At 36.2% G+C, this 18,038-nt stretch overlaps 1 protein-coding gene across 7 annotated transcripts in view; it reads right to left on the bottom strand.

Annotated features, from left to right (window-relative positions):
* RYR2 (ryanodine receptor 2) overlaps positions 1 to 18,038 on the bottom strand; it is a 726,974-nt gene that overhangs the window by 402,918 nt on the left and 306,018 nt on the right. For all 7 annotated transcript variants that reach the window (XM_041747478.1, XM_041747480.1, XM_041747481.1 and 4 more), the window contains 5 exons: positions 15,726 to 15,800; positions 12,737 to 12,815; positions 9,607 to 9,719; positions 2,140 to 2,239; positions 1,345 to 1,441 (listed from right to left, as the gene is read on the bottom strand). In XM_041747478.1, coding sequence (XP_041603412.1) covers positions 1,345 to 1,441; positions 2,140 to 2,239; positions 9,607 to 9,719; positions 12,737 to 12,815; positions 15,726 to 15,800 — 464 coding nt within the window. The remainder of the gene's footprint in view (positions 1 to 1,344; positions 1,442 to 2,139; positions 2,240 to 9,606; positions 9,720 to 12,736; positions 12,816 to 15,725; positions 15,801 to 18,038) is intronic.

The following is an 18,038-nucleotide window of genomic DNA, read 5'->3' as shown; positions in this document are numbered from 1 at the left end:
CTGGATGAAGTTTCTCCCTTCCTCTCACACGAATGCCTAAAAACAGCCCTGTCCTAGTGGGTTTCCCTGATTTGGACTCTCTCATCTTTGAGCCAAGCTTCTCCTGCCCATCAGACCTCCCTTTTCCTTTACAAGAGACCTGACCATTTCATCCCTACACCATGCTCCTTCCTAGCTACCTCAGAGTAAAAGCCAGCCCATGAGAATGGCACCAAGGATCCTTCAAAAGCTGACCACACTGGTCTCTCTTACCACCTTGAATTCCATCCTTCCCCTGGTCACTCTGGATGAACTGCTATTCTCAGAACACACTGCCAGCCCAAGTCTTAAGTTTATTCTTCTGTTTGGAATGTATTCCTTTTGAGTTCCCTCTTGTCTTTCACACAAACCCTATCAACACCATCAACATCTTTTTCCTAACCTACTATAAGCGGTATTTTTTCTTGCCAGGATTTTCCAGGCTCTACATTTCCTTCTTCACTACAAGCCAGGCCTGCTTGATCAGAGAGGCATAGCTAATAGTCAGGTCTCCAAAGGACTTTTCTAGGATTCAACAGCTAGTTAAAATGAGTATTAACTTTCTAAATGTTCTCTAAGTTACAAAAACAAATATGTATAATAGTTACTTCTCTATATATCTTAATATTATGAGCAATGTCCATAAAAAGAGTTAAAAGCCTATAATAAACAATCCAGATAATGCCTTCTCTCACAGTAATCTATTTGTGTGTTCAACTCACTATTCACCCATTAATTCATCAAAGCAGAACATTGAAATCATCCTAAACATTTTATAGTTTTGCACTATCTGTGCACATTTCCCAGTGATTCAGATGACTTCAGTCTCTACCCAATGCCAACAAATATTAATGTGAGAGAGCAACTATAATCACATAAAATATTCGGGGGAGTGGTTAATTTTATTATGTATGAAGGTAAGTGGGGGGTAGCAGAAAAAAGGTCCCAAACTTTTGTGCCATTTGAGAACTCTGACTTTGAAACTGAATTTGGGACTAAACACTCCAAAAAGAAAATTAATCAAAACTAAGAACATTTAAGGAAGTTTTAAGTAGATTAATGCGTTCACTCTTCCCACTCTGTTTTAGTCAATACTTCTGACCATGTTTTATTCATACAAAAATTTTTAGCAGTTCTATCAAAAGGTAATAAAAACATGTTAAATAACATAAGAAAAAACTTCTAAAGAGGCTGACACATGGATCCCTTCAGTGGAAAGAGTGTAATGGCTTACTTTCTATTATCCAAGTGGCCCGAAGAGATATACTCTTAATTAAAAAAAAATTATATCAAGGCAAGGCTCAGGATGCTGGGCTTAATACCAACCTCCGCTGCTCTTCACCGTGCTCTCCCGAAGGGACAGTGAGGCATTCATCCATGTGTCCATGCAGCAACCTGAGGACGTCACCACCAATTAGATACCCTGTAAGGATTGAAATTCAGTCACATTTGAACAGTCATGGTTAGATGCCGACAGCTGGACAGATCATCTGGTCCAATCTTCTATTGTCATAGACAGAGAAACAGAAACTCAGTGAGGCTTCATTACCTGGCCAAAATCACAGAGATGAATGGTGCCACCTGCTCAGGGTTCCAAAGTCTCACAGTTAGAGATGGCCTCACTAGAAAACATGACCTCAACCTCATAAAATCCCCCATTCAACACATAAGCATGGGTGGGTTCAGATTTGAACTTGTATAAGTGAGGACAATCAGAACACAAATGCAGATATTTCCCAAGAATCTTGATGCATAAACACTATTTTGATCTGGCCCTAAGTCACCCAACCATGGAAGAGGAGAAACCTCGATATTAGCCTAACTGAGCAATACCATGAGACCAAAATACGAGAGCAAATAACATCTGGAAAGGTAGCATGTAAAGCACGCACAAATAAGCAAAAGCTGAGATTATCATAAAAATAAAAACAAGATCAATCTTAATACAAACTTCACTTTTAAAGAGCAATTTAAACAAGATTCTTAAATGTCATGTATCTGCATTCTAGAATATTCTGACACAAAATGCTTTAATTAACAATCTACTCATTATCACAATTCCAAAGATGATTGTCAACTGTGCATGTAGGATGAGCCCTCTAATTGAAGTGGAGTTTTTACCTTGGGCTGCTTCGCTTCCTGAGCTGATTGGGGCCACGCTCCAAAGAGTCTGCTGGAAAGCAGCATCCACGTGTAAGCTGCCGTTGCCATAAGACAAGTGCTGCAGGAGAGGCAAAAGGAGGTATCTCTTCAGGCTCTTTGAAGGTCTTATTACATAAGTGTTTCTGGCAGCTCAAACTTAACATTGCAGATTTGGACATGTCCACTGAGAACATCTATTTCAATCATGTCACTGAGTAATTAAGAGACTAGCAGAAGAAAAATTAAAGTTCCTATTTGACTGTAGGTATTTTTCAACTTCATTCTAAGCCACTCATCTGAAAACACACAAACAAAACTATGAAAATAAATATGTATTAAAACAGACTATTTTGTTCTAAAGATTTATTGACAGACAAAACTGTACAGAGTTGTCACTTATCATTAAAATTGTAATTAAGTTTCCTACATATCATACGTGACAGTTTTTTGAAAGTGAGGTATGTAAAATCTACTGGATCAAAGTTTTAGTTTTATAGGATCCTTTGGGAACTTTTATCTGCAATTTAATATAATAGCCATTAGGTGGCAATATTTCCTTATACAAAACTGGGACAATAAATTTTCTCCAAAATTCAGATCTTACAAATTCCAGATTTTCCTTCTAAAATAGAAATGCACTATAGTAATAGTGCCATAGTATATGAGTTATCACATGATTGGTAAAGAAAAACAAAATTATGAGTACAGCTAAATGCCTTGTTCATTTTACTAATCATTACTTGGCGGCCTCTAGAACTTCAAATATGAGAACAACCACTTTTTCCTTAGAATCATCTCAGTAAACAACAACAGTATTCTCCAATACTTCTCCAATGCCTACAGCCTAAGCTTTTAAAGTCTTCAGCTCTCCTAGATTTTCGCCAGAAATCTGAGCGTCCTAGTTAGATGAAGAGGAATCAGAGTCATGCTGATATACTCCACAGACCATAAAGAATCATATACAGACCAGAGTACTGTAAAGTTCTCTTACCTAAACATATCACTCTTAAGTCACTTGCAAAAATAGGTATTTCAATATCTTTCTCTTAGGAACAAAATCATAGAAAGTTTGACATCCGACATGTATGCAGTCATCTTATCCACAGTCTTTCCAATCAAAATTAGAAGTTTACCAGTCAATGCATCAGATTGAGCAAGCCCTTGCTCTGACCCTCTCCTTATCTCAACCAGCTATGTGCCCATTTACAATCTCTTAGCCGCAGCCTGTCCCACTGACACAAATCCCAGCTGAGATTTGGTTGTTCTATTTCTGACCCAATATTAAAATTCTCTATTTACAAATAAATCATATATGCACTCAGCTTCCACAACCAATAAAAATATATGTTCCTTCAGAGCAATCATCTCATGATGTAATTGTTCTGTGTATTTTTCTTTCCCCATCTCATAAGCTATTAGACACAGGTTCACACCTGTATACCTTGCAGCGAGCAGCATTGTTCATGAAGTATGTGGAGAAGCCAACCAAACCTTCAAAATCAAAGTAGTATAAGCCAAAAAAAAATTGAGGTTATTCCATAGATATTCTTATTTCAATGAGTTGAGTCAAAATGACAACACACACACACACACACACAAACACACAAATCCATATGGATTTTACCATACCATGAGAAGAGGATTCAAAGTACCAGTGCTTATACTTTTACTTTTAAATTTGAGTGAAAGTTCATACCATGTTATGATAAGTAGGCTACTGTCATTTGTTAATTCATCATGTTTCACTGAACATGCTATGTATGCAGCACTGTGTTACATATTAATAGAACACATTATCCTGAGAGTGCTTGTAACATGGAAGGGAAGGTAAAATATACACACAAAATGCTACAGGTCAGCGTTGTTTTGTTTTTTGTTTTTTTAATATTAGATGAAATGTAATCAAAGTGATATAGGAATTGAGAAAACAGGATGCTTTAGCCAACCTAACTGGAATACACTTCGGTGCATTGACCCCTGAGGACAGGTGACATCTACACAAGAGAGAAGGTATTTCCTGAGGGATGAGGGGTTTGAGGGGCCAGTAGGACTGTTTGGTCTGGGCCACCCATTTCTGTATTCAGCATCTCTAGATGCTGTTCCCAATAAGCTTATACATACAATGATTTGCACATGCGTAATAATAATGTTAATATGCTAAGTGTAGAATGCTTAAAACAGGCCAAAATCTTTATGAAACAATTTCCATTTTGTAAACCAGTTTGGAGGTTTTCATTTTTTAATATACCGGAAACCTCATATTTGGAAGTGGCCTGGACCTCACAACAGGCTGTGATAAGGGGAATGCTATGACAAAAAGTAGAGGGTATCCAAGGGGCAGAGATATGGGAACATATTGCTCAGCAGAGAGTTTCATCTGTGGGGCTCAGAGCATATATTTAGGAAGACAGTGAGAGATGGATCCACAGATAAATCTGGTTCCAGGACAAGGGACTCACACTTGACAAGGAGGAGCCACTATGGAAAAATAATGGGGTGGGGAGGAGGGTTGAGATGTAATTTTCAAATCCTATCTAAGTTAAAAGATAAATAATATCTATGAATGGACCATAAAAATATAAAAATTTCAGTTTGTTAGAGAAAGTCCAAAAAGCATCCTTAAGATCATATTATTCCATATAAACCTATCTAGATAATGCTCACCCTTCTCAAGAAAATATCCTGGAGGCATAACTATTTTGGATGTTTCTAATTCATTTTGCTGCTTAAACAGCACAGGGAAATCTGAGAAAGAACAGGAGCAAGTCAGGCCTGTCCTATTAAATATTCAGAATGCAGTAACAATTTCAATTACTAAAACTGAGTTGTCCTTAAAGCAGAACAAATGTTGTCATAGGGTGAAAGAAAAGCTGGCCTCAGGCTGAAACATGTAACTACTCTAGAATTTACATACCATGGTAGCATCAACCCACCAGCAAAGATCATTTTGACTCCTCTGTTGATGACTCTCCAGATCTAATACCCACAGGCATCCACTGAGGATCTTGTCAAAAAATGCAGATTTGAACTCAGGAAGTGTGCAAGTGACAACCAAGGCTGCTGGTTCAAGAATGGCATTTTGAGTAACAGGACAGTTTATAATAGAAGCACAAAATCTCAAACAGGATATTCTAAATCACCTGGCAGGAGTTCTTAACCTGAACACCACTTTGTTAACTTTTAGTTTTCCTTATTATCCTATGCATTTATTTTATGTATTTTAAAGCCTTACAATGACAAGTGGTCAATAAGCTTTCTCAGATTGCCAAAGGGGTCTATGGCACAAAAATTTTTAAGAATATCTGAATCCAACCTTTATCGAATGCATTTATTCAACACATCCATTTCTCTAAGCATCAGGTATTTGGGCCCTGGTGAGCAACGTTTGGGACAAATTATCATCCAGTGACAGGGAATAGAAGTAAGCAAGACATATCACCCTGCAAGCTTCATTTGTTTTTTTCTGAGAAAAAAATGAGGGGCACAAAACAGATATGTTTTCCAAATGTAATATTCTATGCTCCCATCACCTGAGCTACAGAGAGAAAAAAAAAAAGGCTCAGAGTAAATAAATTTAAAAAATGCATTGTTTGATGCAATAATTAGCTTGAAAATATTTATGATTGCTGTCCTTTTAGTTATCGATATTTTTATGCAACTTGAGGCAGTTCAGCAACTTATTCAATGCCATCAAAACACAGAGTAACTCTTATTAGAAATTCAGAGATGGGTAGCGGAGAGGTAGGGAAATGTTTATGAAGCCCAGAAGAGTCTTCTTTAAGCATCTGTCATCATTCTTTTGACTGTGGGGTTCTGCTCTTCCTAATTTACTTTCAGACAGTGGTTTGTTTGGCAATGTTTTCATGGATCTTAAAAACAAAAAAACCCACACCTGTTTCTATAGATGGCCTAATTAAGAAAAAAAATTTTTAAATATATGTTTCCAATGCAAGCAATCCAATCCACAGGTTGAAGACTTCTTTGTGCACCAGGGTTATTTCATGTCCTTCTAAACCAATAAAAATTGTTCTGTATGCTTTACCTTATTTTGTTTAGTTTGAAATAGACACAGTCAGCAATACATACTTGGCCATGTTTTCTCTACTTTAAATTTTTTGTGTCTCCTATATTTAAGCTGCTTTGCCCAAGTCTTCTTCAAAAGAAAAACTAAGTAGTTCCACTATGAGCAAAGGCATTTTTCCCACTCGTGGCTCTCCCTGAAATGAGGGTTAAGAATATGAAACAGCCAGATGAGAAGACAGTATTTGGATGAGTGGTTTATAACCATTTCTAGAGATAAGACACTTTATTCGCAGGAAATCATGTGCAGAGATCCAGCATGGAAACAGAGGAGGGCAGAGCCCGGGGCTCCCAGTGCCCAGAACAGCACCCTTTTCCATCCATGAGTCACCTCTGCAGAGCACAGGATGAAAATCAGGCCTTTAAAGCCCATTTTAGCCAGTTAGCACCCCAACATTTATGAGCTATATTAGAATACCAAATGCACATTTCGATAGCTTAACCTCAGCTTAACTGTCACAGTTAGTGGACAGAAAACAGATCAAAGGTCAATATAGACACTCATGACCAAAAGTTATAAATCCAAGGACTTGAAATTTATAGTAGTTTTAACTAACGTGTGTTCAGCCAAAGTTCTTGTTTACTTTTAAGCACATCAGCAACTTCCCACAATGTGAATCTGGCTTTCCATGATTGGAAAGTGAGTTAGGTAAAGATAGACCTTTACCTAAAATCCACTCTACTACTCCCTTCACTGCTCTCTTCCCAACCTTCTTTTCTGGTTCAATATCTGCCCTTTCCTTAACCATTCTTAGTAAGTACAAACTTCCCAGGTAAATAGTGGTTAGTGACTCATAAGCAATTCTTCAATGTACCATTCACAAAGCTACAAGTCTTGCGTGGATCAAAGCATTTAATCCTCTCAACGTCCCTTGTGAGCTGGGTTCTTTATTATCAGCACACTGCAGATGACGAAACTGAAGAGTTTTAGGAAGTTATATGATTGGCCCAGGCTCATACTGACCAGGCCTTCCACCAATAAACAAATATACCGACACAGAGAGCCCAATCTTAGTTATCCAGTTTCAGTATGTGTATTATTCCAACTACCATATTCCCAAGTCCCTTTCACCCCTTCACTTCTTGCCTATATGCCACTTTCTCTAGATCCTTCTAATCAACCACCGTGGCAATTTGGAATAATAATGAACCATCTGCATATCCTTTGCCCATAATGTAAACTGTGACACTTACTGCTTTGTAATATTCTCATACAGTTTCACATGTGTTTGGTTCATTTCTTCCACTCATTCTCTGAGGGTAGAAACCATGTGCCATGTACCCTTGGTCCTTCCTGTGGTTTCTACAATATGCTAGGTGCATAGAGATGAACAGTAAAAGCAGTGACTTCATTACCAAATGAAAATGAAACCTGAACAATCAGGTTAGCCATCGGTTGTAACGCTCTAAAATATTACCAGAAAAGGAACTTGCATAAATTGGCCAAAATGCAGCTTGAAAAGAAGTTGTGAATTTCATTAATCTTGAGGTTTATTTATTTCTAAAGGCAAAAGAAGGTGAACCTCATGCATTATGATCATTGCTATTATGTGTATAGTGCTTTTTCAATCAAACCATATTCAAATTCATTATGTTATTGCTCCATCCCAGGAACCTTGTGTTAAGTATAATCATCACCAGATTTTTACAAGGGAGAAAGCCAGAACTCCAGGGATTAAGTGACTCTCTCATACATGTGGTGGGAGAATTGATGCTAGAAGCCCTCACCCCTGTAAGATTGCGAGTTTTCTCCTCCTTTGGTGCATAACGATGACATTATGTCAAGTAAACTCTGCCATGGAGTGTGAAATACAAGTCATACAGCAAAAAACATGAACAATTATGCCAAAATCAAAATAAGATATGTGTATCTTTAAAAGTGTGCACGGATTATTTTTAGCTTCTATTGGTTTCCATGTAAAACTACAACTGAAAATGTCTGTCTCCTGATCAAGATGTACAGCATTTTAAAAAGCACAGGCATACAGCAAGTGCTTAATAAATGCTTATTTCACAAGCTGACACACTTGTATTTTCCTAGAAATGTGGATGGTGCCAGTTTCCACCTGCACTGGTTACAAGGCAAAACAAGAGACATGCTCCAGGCCTCCTTTTAGCTAGGCAATGCTAGAATGTTCCATTTAACTTAACACTCCCTGTCAGTTACACGAACACTGTTCCATCATTTCCCTGTCTTCATCATTACTTCCTTCCACAGAGCAAGTAAAACAAAACCGTTCTCACTTCAAAATTGGAATTAAATGTTTTGGTAAGCAAAAACTGACTTCCAATACCCCCAAATCCCCACTAATTCCATGTTCATAGAGCAAGGATTGCCAACTACCTACTTAATTCTAAATCAAGAACACACAAATAATATTTTGATTTATGGCTGTCAGAAGACACTTTCTATAAACTGGTGTCTGCTTAACTGAAACCATGTTTTACTTCTGATTTTTATTTCAATCATCATCCACTATGATGTTTGGAATTTTTCATAGAAATATTCATGTAAAGTTTATAATACCCCATTTAATTTTAAATTACTTTTTAAAGAATATTTAAGTCTTCTCTACACCAAAGTGGGGCTTGAACTCATAGCCCCAGGATTAAGAGTCACATGCTTTACCAACTGAGTCAACCAAGCATTGCTGTTTGTCTGACTACTTTTCCAACCTTAAAATAAAAAGAATATTTTGCACTGGTGTCCTTCACACTCCCATTGATTTCACTCTTCTGCGAATATTATTATTCTTTAGCAAAAATACAGTCTACTAAGTACATTAAATCAAACATATAATGGCCTTGCCACAAAAATAAAATACACCTTCAAAGATCAAACAAACTTATTTTTCATTCCCCTATTTCTAATCCCTGCCCTCTGAAACAATGCTGTGTGGATGAGAGACTGGAACTGCTTTTCATTTTGCCTATTTCTCCTTTCTCACCAGGGCATGAGCCTCTCCATATTTATAACCTGCTTTCATAAATGTCAAAATAGGTAATCACAAACTCATTAATATAGCCTTCTTCAGCGGGCACAGAATAAGGTATGCAGAATTTTGAATTCATAATGAAACCGTGTTCACATGCCATTAATACAATAATCCAAGAACAGGTGCCATCAGGATCGTGAACACACAAACTAAGTGTACAGGAAGCCTGTCTAAACAAACTTGGGAGGCCACATTTGCACAAAGGTCATATTATCCCTCTACTTATGGAGTTGTCACTCATCAAAGACAGATATGGACTTATTTCTAAGCAACTTCCCTAGATAATTTGCAATCTGTGGTTTACAGAGAAAGTTGCATTGGCCTGTGCCTTATTCTATCACCAAACACATGACCAAACGATCCCACTTACCAGGTACCTCTCAGAGGACACACTGACTAAGATGAGGTCATCTCCAACTCGAACCTTTTCTCCTTCCGACCGCTGCTTAGAGGCAGGGTGAATAGTCCACCAGCAAGCCTCACCTACAGGATGAGCATAAAGAGATACCTCTTACTTTAAAATCAATTCTATGCCAGTGCCCCCAAAATAAAAAAGAGCAATAAAATAAGGCTTACAAATCAGCCTCCTGAAAATAAATAAAATGGTCTGTCCGACACAGCTTCCAGAAGTTTGAGATTTACTGCAAGTTCATCTCACAGACCATGAAAATCAAAAGGCTTAGGCCAAATTAGCTTAGGATAAAGACATATTGAAATGCAAAGATTTTTTTCATGGAATCCAGTTGTGGCATTTTGCAAAGTTTGGTGTCTCTCCCCTCTACTAAGAGTTGCTATAAGGATATTTATTTACCCCATAGGCCAAATTTACCAGTCATGCTCATCTTACTGCATTCTTTATATAATCACATGCTCATTGCTCTCTGTACTAACATCTAGTTTTCTGGCACATGATTTTCAAAAGGACTTGGGGTGTTGTAATGCGAAAATTATGTTACAGCTATCTTAAAACTCTGTATTCTTGTGGGATATGGATTAAAAATAGATACAAAAAAAAAATTAAAAAAAAATAAAAATAAAAAAAATAATAAAAATAAAAATAAAAATAAAAATAGATACAAAGGGTTGTCACTGAAATTGTACTCTTCTGTGCCTTGTTTTATTCTTTAATATGTGGTAGTTTTCACTAATCTAAGGGTAAAATATAAGAGAATCCTACTATGTAAGGATACATTCTAAAAATATCTGGGTACACATTAAATCAAATCATGTCTTCTAGAACAAGTCAAGCATAAGCCTCATGAGCCACATATCAATTCGGTCTCCAGTCCCATTAGCTAAGATAAAAACTTAAGTAAACCATTCTTTAATCTATCTATAGTCCCTTTTAGAGTCTAAATGTAAGTTCTATTCAAAAATTAAAACAGTTTTTCAGTGATATCTGTTATCTAATACTTATTCTGCCCCTGTGACCAGCTTTATTATTTTTCCCTAACACGTAATGTTTTCTTCTTTACTAATTCCCCAATGTCAGAATTTAAGTTCCATAACCCTATGTTTTGTTCACTGGGGTTTCCTCATCTCCTACTAGCATACTGTAGGCACTAAAATAAAAATTCAATTTGCATAAATGTGTAAATTAATTACCCAATAACATTTCTTAAGCATTCTTACAACCAGTATGTATGCCCTGAGATGCTTTTTCTTTTTTTTTTTTTTAAGATTTTGTTTATTTATTCATGAGAGACACAGAGTGAGAGAGGCAGAGACACAGGCAGAGGGAGAAGCAGGCAGAGGGAGAAGCAGGCTCCATGCAGGGAGCCTGACATGGGACTCGATCCCAGGTCTCTAGGATCACGCCCTGGGCTGAAGACAGTGCTAAACCACTGAGCCATTCGGGCTGCCCCTGAGATGCTTTTCTTAAATGAACCACAGTCTTATTTGAATGTCATCCTACAGGATCTGTTATTCATTCAATTCACATTTTCAGAGGTGCAGGGAATTTTCATTCATTTACTCAAACATTTACAAAGCCCCCACTATTGGTTAATCATTTCTTTAGTAGCTGGAGGGATACATCAATCAACAAGGAAGAAAAGTCATCTGCCTTTTTTAATATGATCAAGGCAGGCACATAACAAAAAATACAGTAATTCAGCAATTCAGAAAAAGTAAAAAGTAGCATAATAGGGTTGGACATGGGGGAGGGACTGCCTTGTTTTGTTGTTTTGACTGTTACATAATCGTCTCAATATATGAAAACAAATTACAGATCCTGCATGTCCTTTACTCCTTTTGAGAGAGAAAACTGAAGACTTTTTCATACAACTGATGCTGAAGTAAATTGAAAGAGAAAAAATTTTTAAATGAGTAAAAATACAGAGGAATGACTGAGCTGCTATAAAATGAAATAAAAATCCAAACAGTATTTATCTTGCAGTGCCTGGGTGCCTCAGTTGGTTAAATGACCAATTCTTGGTTTCAGCTCAGGTCAGGATCTCAGGGTAAGCATGTGGCTCCATGCTCAGCAGGTAATCTGCTTCTCCCTCTCCCTCTACCAGCAGCTCTAAAATAAATAAATAAAATTTAAAAAAAAAACAGTATTTATCTTTTTGGTGCCTAGGATTCTGAAATTTGTCATGCATGGTGGTATGTTGGTCTGTTAACAGTTAATTAGGTTAGTAAGTGTTACTTTATTCTTAGCCATTTTTTGTCTGTGAAAAATTTAGAGTATGGGAAATTAGGAAGGATTAGGAAGGTGTGATAGCTTGATCCCACCCGTGAAAGGAACTGCTGAGTAAGATGTGGTCTATTTCCCTCCTTTTTTTTTTTCTTTTTTTTTCTTTTTTTTTCCCTTTTTTTCCTTTTTTTTTTTTTGTACTTGGTTTTTTATTTATTTTTAATTCCAAAAGTCATGCATGCTCACTGTAAAAGATTAAATAAATCACACTGTACAGGAGGTATATAAAGTGTAAAGTCCTCATAGCACTGAGAACAGAAACATAAATAGAGCCTATATCCTATTTCAATTCTCTGAAAAGATAAATGTGTTAATGTATACATTTTTTTGTTTCAAAATGCAAAAATACACTGGTATTTGGAAATATAGACCTTTGGACAGAGCAATGAAGCAGACTTTCATTTCCTCCCTTTTATGCTTGACTGCTGACGTTGAGTATGATACATTTTTTTGACTTAAAATATTTTTAAGGTAAAAAATGAAGGAGATGTGCAGTAATATTTCATGAACTGATCCATGCACACTAATATGGTCAACAGCCAGTAATGTATGTAATAAGCATTGTTTTTTCTATCCAAGTCCCTAAAAAGAATAAGGTTCGAGGTATACTTTGAACATAAAGCAATAGGAACAGTATACTTCCTCCTTCTACTAAAAACTTTCCTTTAAAGGTCATTCGGTTTTTCCCTGACTCCATCCATAAGAACATTTATCTAACTTATCTCTGTCCTATCACTTCTTCCAGTCCAAGCCCTGCCATGCCCTCACTAAATACAGCCTCACTGGTGACCAAAGTGCTCACCTGTTGTGTCCTCTTGCAAGCCAACATCAAAGGCCAGTTTATCAGTTGAAGACCGGGAGGTGGAGAGGCAGCACAGATACTAAAAGATATAGAATCAGTAGTTGTCACCAAACATTTATAATCCTATGGGAGGTTAATTCTGATGCATAGTTTGGTATCAGTAAACCTCTATCAATCTTTTTCTTCATATCTGGATGCTTCTGTGCGGAACCCAGGTTTTTCATCGTCTGAGGCAGAACAACTTATGCAGGGGTCATTAGGAGCAATGTTCTAAAGGAGATGAACTCTTTTTCCCTCTCCCTCATGAAAAGACTACGGAAATGTGTTCTGTCAGGAAAAGAAGAAACATAACTGGGTATATGTTTGTATGTCTCTCACCTCATGGATATTCATGATCATAAGCAAAAGTACAACCTGATCTGACAGTTGGAAATCTCTCTTCCAAACAGAAATTTGAAAACTATTCACTCTCATCTCCTAGTTTTGTTTTAATTTTTAAGTTTTTATTCTCTGAAATCCATCTGGAATTTATTTTGGTGCACAGCATGTCACCTCTCTGCAGTGAGGTTTTATCGTGTGTGTGTGTGTGTGTGTGTGTGTGTGTTTCTCCAAGAACAACTGAATTATTGCAACACCATCATCGCCTTAAATCTCCCCTCCTCTTTCAGTTTCCCTAATTGTATGTTCTTGCACATAAAGTTTCAGATAATTTGTCAGTTCAACTCCCTTAACCTCCATCCCAAACTCCAAAATCTTGTTAGCTGGTATAAGAATGAGGACACAAGGATGAATGCTGTATGAGGTCAAGATACACTACAATCTATAGCAAACAAGTGTTCGATCCACAAGAACAGGAGCCCTGCAAAGAGTACTCAGAGACAATTCAGGCATTGAGCAAGCCTAGATCTCCCAGAGACACTGGACCAATAATGTAAAGCCTAGAAAATTCTTATTGTGTAATTGGTCCATCCATCTCAGCAGGTGTCTATAAGTGTGAGGAGGAAGGAAATTAACTAATCAGGGGATAGATGTGCTGGCATATTAAGTGGAAGTCAGTGCTATGCGGATACAAAATCAAATTGACCTGGAGATTCCAATTTCTGTCTTTTGACTGCAAACCACTGGCTCTCAGAGTTATAGAAAAGATACTTCGGGGGTCCTCAAACATTGTTCTTAGTCACTGTAGGAATAGGAGTTTAACCTTGAGAAAGGCTGCCCATGCTGGTACCTGAGGTTTTCTGCCTTTATCCTGTTAAAGTTCTCTGTGATATTTGCAATAATATTACAATACTAGGCACTGTAACTATTAACATATATTTTCTCTTCCCATAATGTTCACAGCAACTATGAGGTAGGTAATATAATTATTCCACTAAATGTTCATTAAGTTCCATGATGACAAGGACATGACCTTATTCACTACTATATCCAGTACCTTGAACAGTGCCTAGAACACAGTAAGTGCTAAATAATATTTATTGAATAGATGAATAAAATTTTAACATGCAATTACAGCCTTAAAGAAGTTCAACACAGTATCCAAGGCTGAACACCATATAGGAAAGTGAGCCTGAACCTAGATCTACTGACCAAGTCCAGGATCCTAACCTTATTTTCTTAAAACAGACCCTCTTATTTATTATTTAATGCAGTTTTTATGTTTTGATTGGTATCAGAAACAGAAGTCTTTCCATGAATTTTGAATTCATGATTGTTGTATGCAAAATAGGTTGTATTTATACATTTCTCTAGTATCCAGCTACTTTATTAGAGTACATTCCTTAATTTTATTTCATATCTTGCTGTGTCAGCCAAGATTTCTGGAACATCAGATAGGTAATTCCAGTTTTATTTATTTATTTATTTGTTTGTTTGAATTAGTTTTGTCAAGAATCACTTTAGTGTTTGACAATTAAGATTGATGTTCATTACTGGTTTGACATTTATATTTTCTTTATCACTGAGAAATGAATCATCACTGCTTAGTTTTTATTAGAAATAGATGTTGAATTTTATTAGATCCTTTTTCAGCACCTGTTAAGATGATCACAATTTTCTTATTTGATTCTATTTATATGATGAAGCACACTAATAAAAATGGTATTAAGTCATCATTAAAATCGTATCTATACTTTTCCCATACTTCTCTTCCTATTCTTTTGAATTCTTAACCAGAATTTTAAGTCAGATATTCACATTGGTATTTGTGATTAGGATTGACAATTTTTAATATGTTTTGGGTACTGATATTGTGGCTATGCTTAGTCACCTGTTCTTGTATGATTTAAATACTACCAGAATTATCTTCATCCTAAAAGGGATAATCAATTACATTATGCTTCCAAATGCTGGGCTATTTAAATAATGTGAAAAATGCTTATGCTACAATAATATGTTTTTAAAAATCAGGATATAAGTTTGGTTTTGTGGTAAGATCTCAATTATGTAAAAAAAAATTCTCAAGAACAGAAAAGATTACAATTTTTTAAAAGTCCCCACTTTCATTAACATGATCATAAAGAATTATGTCTTCTGTAATTTCCAAATTTTATAAAATGAATATGTATTGCTTTTATAACTTAATAAAGCTTTCAAAAGAATAGAATGACTATAAAAATATATAAAAGTGCAAATATATACCTAGATAGATAGATGGAAATGTATATGGATACCTATACCTATAAGGATAACCCATATTGGATACAGCTTTTTTTATCTTATCAAATATTTTGTATTTGATACTTACGCCTCCCTCCTCCTAAAATCAGTCTATTAAAAGTCACAAATGATAGAACTGAGGACTTTACAGATCATCTAAGCTAACTCTAATTTCATAAATGAGAAAATTAAAGAGGACACAAAGATATTAAAGAACACATACAATTACAGAATTCATTAATACTATCACTAGAAATACTATTACTAACATTTCCTGATGATGTATATCTCAACAGACCCTATGAGAGATGATATCCAAATGCCTACTCACCATACCACTGTAGGAATGGCGTAGCAATATGGCATGTCCATAGAGAAGTGTTCGATGACCACCACCTTGAGCAGTCTGTGTAGAAAACAGAAAGGATCAACAAGAAAAAAAAAAAAAGAGTAAACTTAACTAAGTCAGTAAAATACTCTCTTGTTATCAAGGAAAAGTTTAGTGGGAAAGCATAACATACACCTAAGCAAAGTTCTATCATAAGAATATTTAAATTGGAGTAAGGCTATCAAGGAAATCTCTACATTGGCTACAGTTGATCTAGTCCTCAAAGAATAAACTTGATTTTGGTAATTATCATAATTTGTAATTATTTATTAGTTATTTATTGTCTGTATTTCCCATTATATTGTGACCTGCATTGGGTAGGGGCTATGGTACTTTATTCACCATCCTTTCCCAGGTTCTCAGCAAAAATGCATGGGACACAATAAGGACTAGAAAAATACCTGCTAAATGAATGAATCTTCTTAAAACACAAAACTGATCAAATCATCTACAGGTTTAAGACTTTTATCATGCCTTCCAATTGTTTTTAAAAGAGTTCACATTTTTTTTATATGAAAGAGGCATGCTTCTCAAATTTTAGCATGCTTACAAATCACCAGGAGAACTCAGGATAGACAGTGATGATGTTAACTTGTGTATGTGGACTTTAAGAAGTGAAGAAAGTACATTAATATCTAATACTACTATACTCTTTTCACTCAGAAGATACCTCTCCCTATTGTTCCATACAATTTCTTAAAATATTTTCTTAAAATAAAAAATAATTTACATGTTATGCTCAAAAGACCACAGAATCGTTCTTAGAACAGGTATGGAAAGGTATTCAAATAAGAAAAACTGCTTTTAAAAAAAGGAGAATCACTTTTCTCATTTCCTGAGAGTAAAAGGGAAAATGCCTACTTTGCAAAAACATAGTCCTCCTCAGAACTTGTCTTATCTGGATCACTTTGATAGGAGCTTGGCTTTTCATATCATACGTGGGCTCCAAAGTCATAAAATACTGCCGTGCTTGAATAACACTTGACAGTCATACCAATCAAAACAACATTTTTAAGAAATGAAAGAAAAGGCCTTAGATTTAACCCAAAGTGGCAAGTACTCCTTTTAATCTAAGGCTTTGCCTACATAGTTGACTTATATATAATACACATACACACACACACAAAGACACAAATGTTCAAATTGGTGAAGCTAATGCAGATAGTGTAGTGCCTGAATTTCAACTATAGATTTTATGCAATTAGACAATTATACATTTTACACTGTAGATTGCCTCACCACTTAAATACAAATCTATGCTACAGATTTGGATTTAGTAGGCAGATAACCCACACTAAGCTAACTTTGTTGCTTAAGAGAGCACTGTTAACACAAAAAGAATGCAACTTCTGTCTCAGGGTCTGCACTACTTGCCCTCTAACTTGTCATTTTAAAAGATACTATTCTGGGGCACCTGGGTAGCTCAGTGGTTGAGCATCTGCCTTCGGCTCAGGTTGTGGTCCTGGGGTCCTGGGATCTGGTCCCACAACAGGGTCCCTGCATGGAGCCTGCTTCTCCCTCTGCCTGTGTCTCTGCCTCTCTCTCTGTATCATGCATGAATAAATAAATAAGATCTTTAAAAAAATTAAAATAAAAGATACCACTCTACCTGACTCCAAATCAGAAAAAAAAAAAAAGTGTAATTTCCACTCTTGAGTGGAGTGGATAACCCGTTCCGTTCACAGTCAATAAACATTTGTCAAAAAAAATTACACATGTGAAATGTATCCAAAAAGGTACCTTAGTTCTTTTCTGTGTTTTCTGATTTGGTCAGTCATATTAGTTTTTTGTTGTTTTTTTTTTGTTGTTGTTAAATTTGGCCTGGTCCTTGCTTTCATTTAAGTGAGCAAATATTTAGGGACTATACCACTGTTGTAGGGAAGCTACCTTTAAGGTCATTCTTTCAAGGTTCTACAACACTGTGCTTATGTGGACAGTGGAATCCCCTAGAGCAATTTCAATGAGTAAAAGATCATCACTGCTGGGTGATGAATTACTTCAGTACCCCAGAACAAAATGTCCATTTTCACTTTAGTCCCCCAAACCTAAACCTATAAGCATTCATATATATGACCATATTATGCTATCAGAATCCTGTTAGGACCAACTAGATAGAAGTCCATCAAGCTCATGAAGCAGGAAGCTCAAAGCTGGCCTGCCTCTCAAGATCACACATGGGATCTCTTACCTGTTGGTAGATACTCTACCCATATCTACACATGGGTAGAGTAAGTAGAGCTTTCAAATGTACCAACT

The sequence above is a fragment of the Vulpes lagopus genome, chromosome 3, assembly GCF_018345385.1.
Source record: "Vulpes lagopus strain Blue_001 chromosome 3, ASM1834538v1, whole genome shotgun sequence".
NCBI lineage: Eukaryota > Metazoa > Chordata > Mammalia > Carnivora > Canidae > Vulpes > Vulpes lagopus.
This window is presented reverse-complemented; position numbering and strand designations above follow the sequence as displayed.